Source organism: Fundulus heteroclitus, chromosome 9 (genome assembly GCF_011125445.2).
Source record: "Fundulus heteroclitus isolate FHET01 chromosome 9, MU-UCD_Fhet_4.1, whole genome shotgun sequence".
Classification (NCBI taxonomy): Eukaryota; Metazoa; Chordata; class Actinopteri; order Cyprinodontiformes; family Fundulidae; genus Fundulus; species Fundulus heteroclitus.
In genome coordinates, this window is record NC_046369.1 from 24192358 (window position 1) to 24198829 (window position 6472).

A 6472-nucleotide genomic window follows, 5' to 3' on the forward strand; every position below is an offset into this window, starting at 1 on the left:
TATAAAGTAGTGCATCATTTTTAAGTGTAAGGAAAATGATGCATTTCTTACATAACACTTTACAGATAAAAATCTTAAAATTGTGACACGCATGTGTATTTTTCTCCTAAGTCGGTACCTTATGGAGTAATGTTTTCATGCAGTCACCGCAAAGGTTCAAAGACCGGGGTGGAAGTTCACTTTCCAGCAGGACAAATAACCTAAACTTGCATCCAGAGCTGTAATGGAGCAGCTTATTTCTAAGCATAACCAAGTGGTAGAATGGTAACACCAAAGTCCAGAGCTAAATCAAGTTGAGAATCTGTGGCAGGACCTCAGACACTCCCCACCAGATCTGACAGAACTTTTGCAAAGAATACTGAGCAAAAATAATTCAATCTCTAGACGTGCAAAGCTGGTAATTTGGACGTACTCCAAACAAATAAAATTAAAAAAAATAAAAAATTTATTTAACAGATTAAAAGAAATCAAACATCTGTTAAACTTAAAAGTGTCAAAAGCTTTCTTTACTTTGTTTAATTTTATTACTACTTTTATATACCATTTTGCTTAATGCTTTATGATTTATCGATTTGTGATTGTGTGTAGCATTTTGGTCCTGTGGGTGTTTAAAGTGCTTTATAAATAAACTTGGTTATGGTATGGTAAAAACAGAACCCTGACCTGTTGAATAGCTGTTTAAGTATTTTTTATGTGAGCAACTTAACACACAGGACAAGTACACTGCAAAAACAGACCATAAAATAAATAAAATGTTCTTAAAATTTCGGTTTTTGTCCTTGATTTGAGAAGATAAATGATATTATCTGCCAATGGAATATGTATTTTGACACCTAAAATAATATAATTAGACACCTGCACTTGAAAAAAGACGATGGAGATGAGTTGTTCCTATTTTAAGTGCAAAAATCTTTTTCCATTGGCAGATCATCTTATCTACCTGCTCAAATCAAGGACAGATACACTCATTGTAAGAAAATTTTACTCATTTTTAGTTCCGTTTTTGCAGTGTAAATGTTTTCCAAATCACGTATGCACTCATGCTACCGTATCTACAAATTGAAATTGAGTATCTGTTTTAAAACTAAAGATTTTAGTTTTTGCTGTTAAAATAATGAATTGGACAATATTTTTTTTGTTAGTTTTACTTGGCTTTATACCAAATTTCCTTCACCCATACTCGCTTTTAGCAACAAAACAGCAGATATTGCTAGAACTTGTTAATTATTTTAAGTTTCACATTTTGACATTTTTTTATTAAATAATATTCACATAATTTGGGCCTTAAAAAAATAACCAGAGCCAATCAAAAAAGTTATAAGAGAGTTAAACAAGTCTACAAGTGTGTATATGAAACCTTCCCACAAATGTGTGCAGACAACCAGGGCTTATCCGGACTGGATTCTGAAGAAACAGCTTTCTTCCTTCCCACCTGCTGCTGCTGCTGCTGTCGTCCCACAGCACCAAACTGTTGTCGCTGTCCACCAGCTTTAGTGTAAAAAAAAAAAAAAAAAAAAAATCCCACATGCTCTTCTTTCTAGATTTGGATGTTTAACTTCCAAAAAAAAAAAAAAAATAGACTAGTCACCCTCTACCCCACCTCCTAAAGGCCCCCCGTCTCTTTTTCTCCTTGTTCCTCTCGACCAACCCCTTTCTGCATATCGGCACAGTCCCCTCTTAGACCTCCCCACACAAAGCTGCACAGAAATCATAGCACACCATTCAATCATTGTTTTTTCCCCTCTCTCACCCCTTTTTTATGGTCCCACTAAAGGTTTTAACCGGGCAGAGAAGGAGGGCTGTCACTGAGGAAACCTTAGCCCATTGATGAAGTGACAGGAGCTGCCAGAATATGATCCTAATCCTGTTTCCAGCATTCTTTTAGCCTGCTGGCATCGCAATTCCTCCACACATTCTCTAAGCTGTCAACTAGGAAAATCCCTCTAATAGTGCATTGCCCAGATACACATCAAAGAGCTCTTGGAAACCTTCAGCGGCTTAGCTGCCATAGACACACTCACACACCATTCCCGTTACCTCGCAGCCGCGCGAGTCTCACAAGCGCACGGAGAACCCACATAATCGTGACAAATTGACCAGCCGATTCTCGATAAGAGTTATTAGTGCACCTTAAGATAAAGTTTTGTGCTCCACTTTATTGCCTCTTATATCCTCTTCTCCACTTGACAAGCATTTCAGTGGACACGAAGCTGGATTGAGAAGGAAAAGAAAACAGGTGTCTGAACTTTGCTGACTCCAGAACCCCTTTCAGTCCTATTTTATCTCGTTCTATTCTTACTTAATCCATCGATATCCCAACCATAGGTAATCTTCTTATGGCGAGGCATTCTGTTTCGGTGCAGCCAAACCTCGGCTGACAGGGTGGGGGAGGATGGCAGGGCGTCGTGTGAGGAGTGGGTGGGTGGATAGGAGACTCTTTAGAGCCTGACACTTTGCTTCAGTCATTTCATGTAGGATTAGTTTTTTTCTGCTCTGAGTGAACAAGTGGCAGCTTCTCCCCTATGTGGTGTGTAAACCCTATTGCCGGGTATGGTAGACCCCCTGTGTCCAAATTATTTATGGATCATCAAGGTGTCTTCGGTGGAACATCTGTACCTGAATTAGATTTGCACCACAAAAGGTCTAGAATCAGAACAGTTTAGTGTCATTTTGCCTGACTTGTGAAGTACCGGTTGATTCTGCTGAATCTTATAAAAGATTGTACTGATTTTGTTGGCCTCTTTTAAGCTGATTTAAAAGTACCCGAAATTTTGTGGTAATCTAAATCTTTAAAAGCTGATAAGTTATCTAAATATTGTGACCGATTTTATGTCCTATACGTTTAAAGCTTTGACCGATTTGAGCCAATTCCGTTTTCTCTTTAAGACTTATTGGAAATTATTGGGACAGCATTCAAATTATTTCTTAGTGGCCTTCCTGCCACAAGTAGTTGTAAATTATTTATGTTTCGAGCAGTTCACTGTTTGTTTCAGAGAGCAGCCATTCTTAAAAACAAATACAAAATCATTACTGACTTGACATGTCAAAATGTCTTTAGCATCTTACAACAGCGGTTAGCATGGTTAGCTTAAAGGTATACTATGCAACCGGGGTTGATTTTCCAGCGAGGCTCCCCCCAGAGGGCGAAAGTAAAAGTGCACTGTCGTAAAGATGCTCAGCTGTTCTGATTTCTCCGTCAAGCCAGGCGCGGTTGTTTCGAGCTTAGCAGACAGGCGAACGCAACGAAAAGTCGAAAAAACGGCAGTACAAACAATCCTCTTTCTTGCCTGCTCCGACATGGGCTTTCGCTGTTTTCTCGCTAAGAGTAAAACTAAGAGTAATATGACATCTTTCTTCTACAGGTATTTCACAGAATCTCAGTTTAAAAACAAAAATCTAAACTTACCATTTAACTAACTGTAAAAATTGGACTGTGTGTATTACCTGTGAAGAGAGTAAAGCCTTACCTTAATTCTGAGATGTCCAACAGGCTGCTAGCATTTCCAAATCCAGAATGTTTCATTGCATATGTCAAAAGTTGAAGATGATAGACCAGAATGACCTTACTGTACTGCTGTTAGCCTTTATTGAATTTACCGCACTCTTTTGTTATCTTCCAGTCTGAATTAACCACAGACATGTCTCAACATATTGTGGAAACGATAGTTTTTATAAAAAAAATAAAAATAAGCTTCATATATTTATATTTGGTCTGACTTAATTTTTAACTCTCCGAGACAGAAAATTGCTAGCTTTTAGTCTTTTCCCCTTGTAAAAACCATCTGCCCCAAAGAGTGGTTATCAGCACAACTCAGTAGGTATGGAAGGGTTTAGTAACTGGAACAAGATTAGATTTATGAGTTTCTGACCAGATAGGCTGGAGCCCACTGCCAATTTATTGGTGCAGTCATCTATCCTGTGCCTCTACCCACTGGTTCCTGGTAAGGGTTGCTGGGATCTCCAGTGGTTAGGTTACCAGACCATCACAGGGCAAAAGACAACACAGGACACAATGCGCAAACTGACTCCTATGGGTGGTTTATAGAAGCCATGTTTTGGATTGTGGGAAGAGAAGTGCCCTGAAAGAACCCAGAAACTCATTGCAGAAAGACCCAAACTAAGGATCTTCTTTCTACATGAAAACAGCGCAGTCACCAAAATAAAAAAAAGCTCTTTTGGTGCTTCTCTATGACAAACCCCTCTTTTACATAGTAATTTTCTAACAATCAGAAGGATTAAATAAATCAGAAATCAATGAAAACTCTTATTTTATCTTCCAAGACCTAAACGCTGTAAAATGCTTGTGTTGTTAGCTTTTTCTCTGTCTAGTGACGCCTCTGTTGATTGTTAAAGGAGCATAGTGTAAGTTCCCGGATTTTTGCAGACATCTGCCCCCTGTGGCGACAAGTTAAAATTACACCAGAGTTGTGCACGTGCATGGCAAAAGAAGAAAAGCATCTGTGACTGCAGAGGTCTTTTGTTTAGAGGCATAATGTCTTCTGATGTAAGAAAGTTATAAATGTTGAAGTTAGCCTTCGTTCTTGCGAATGCATCAATTATAGCGGAGATTCAACAAAGTAGCCAGGCAAACGAGTGTCACACTTACGCGCCTGCCCAAAGAATTCGGCCTGAATCACTCTTTCGTGAACTGAGTAGAGGCAACTGCGGTAAATCGAGGATAACTCCTTTTACACACTGGGAAATTGTAAGGGAATGTATGAGAAAGGAAATACATAATATTTAACTTCAAAACTTGCCCTTTGCACCTTTAATAGATCCGTTTAGAATATTAAAATGCGTTCAAACACAAAGTTTCACGCAACAACACAGTGAACACTTCATTTACAATTATTTATTTTTGCATTGAACAGATAAATTACTCATATTTTAACCAATTGACAAATACATGTATTTAAATCTACAGTGATATATACAATACAGAGGTTTAGGGTGTGCTACTTTCTGCCGAAGCCACTGGCAAGCGCAAAAATGTGGGCAGCTGCAGTTTCTTTTCCCAAGTATTTCATTTCTGTGGTTAGATCCATTGCTAGAGGCTTTAGTTGGGAAATAAATATATATGTATATATTTTTCTCTCGCAAACCCTTTGCCCAAACGTTGACTTGGGGTTGCTTTGAAAACAGTCAGATGGAGGTGAGCACTGGAGGATATTTACAACACTCCGTTTAGTCCAAGCTGAGAACAATACCTTCAAACGGGGATGTCACTGAGAGTGATTAGACCTATATTTGTGGTATCCAGTCTTTTTTTTTTTTTTACTCCCATGATAGCTGTATTCGGTGGCTGTATAAGCCAAATGCTTAAGAGGATCTCATGCATGCATACGTTCAATGGATCTTGTAGGGTTACAGAGTATTTTAGAATATCAGAACATTGGGAGAGCTTTTTTTTTTTTTTTTTTGCCCGGACTTAATCATTGTTAGCACCAACTGATGCTATTGGCCTTTTAGAGTTAATTTAATCCACCGATGAAGTCAACTCTTCAGTCGCAACTGCAGTCAAGACGGGGGGGGGGGGGGATTATGGTTGTTATCTGGTGTTCTCCGCTTGTCTTTGAGGTCGAAGGCTGTGAGAATAATAACGAAAGTGTGTGTCGACAATCCATGTTGAGGTAGGTCCTCCGAAGTGCTTACTTAAGCACAGTCTGTGTGTTTGTTTGTTTTTTGAAAAGCTTTGAAAGTTGTTGTTTTTTTTTCTTGTAATAACACCGATTCGTTCTTGGGCTTCTGCTGGAAATCTCTGCGGATACATGAAGTTGTTTCGAAGGGGGGGGGTCGCGATGAAAACTTGGATCGTGGGCCCGAAAAAAAAGCTTGCCAGAGGCTTCAGTTGGGAAGCGTGTCCAGTCCCAGAGAGGCCGCGTGCTGCTTGGCCCTCATCCGGAGGTTCTCGATGCTTGTGGTCTTGCTGTTGAGGCTTCCCGGGAGGCCGCCCGGCGCCGCCTGCAGCAGCGGGCTGTTCCACACCTGTTGGGCTTGTGACAGGGTCTGGTAGTAGGACTGGCAGGGCAGCGAGCCCAGTGGGGAAGGCATGTTGACGTTCATGCCCAGGTAGGGCAGGGAGGACGGCGCGCTCATGTCAAAGGACGGGTAATGCACCAGGTTGTTGGTGGCGGCCATGTGCTGCCGGAACTGCTCCTGCAGTCGGAAGAGGCTGAGGGGAGACGAGGCGTAGGAGTTGCTCTGAACCAAGCCGCTGGTCACGCTGCTGGAGGACGGCAGGGCGGGGGAGCTTAGTGGAGAGTCTGAAAGACAGGAGGAGAACAGGGACTTCAGGGTCTTTTCAACACATCAACTCAACACAGCCTAGTTAAACTAAGACTACTTCAATTAAAATGGATATTCGTACCTGACGTGGGGCTGAGTCCTTTGCAGACGGAGAGCTTCGTCCGGCCTGGGCAGACAGACCCTCCGCCTCCTCCCTTTCACCCTCGACTCCCCGCTTATCTCGTCC

At 41.0% G+C, this 6472-nt stretch overlaps 2 protein-coding genes across 2 annotated transcripts in view; one reads left to right on the forward strand and one right to left on the reverse strand.

Annotated features, from left to right (window-relative positions):
* The window catches only part of LOC105924259 (vitamin D3 hydroxylase-associated protein), a 35317-nt gene that overhangs the window by 23203 nt on the left and 5642 nt on the right, over nt 1-6472 (forward strand). The window lies entirely within an intron of this gene.
* LOC118564246 (diencephalon/mesencephalon homeobox protein 1-A-like) overlaps nt 4831-6472 on the reverse strand; it is a 3293-nt gene continuing 1651 nt past the window's right edge. Inside the window, exons 2-3 of the mRNA XM_036141672.1 lie at nt 6368-6440; nt 4831-6263 (exon numbers count right to left, since the gene is read on the reverse strand). Coding sequence (XP_035997565.1) covers nt 5845-6263; nt 6368-6440 — 492 coding nt within the window. The 3' untranslated portion in view covers nt 4831-5844. The remainder of the gene's footprint in view (nt 6264-6367; nt 6441-6472) is intronic.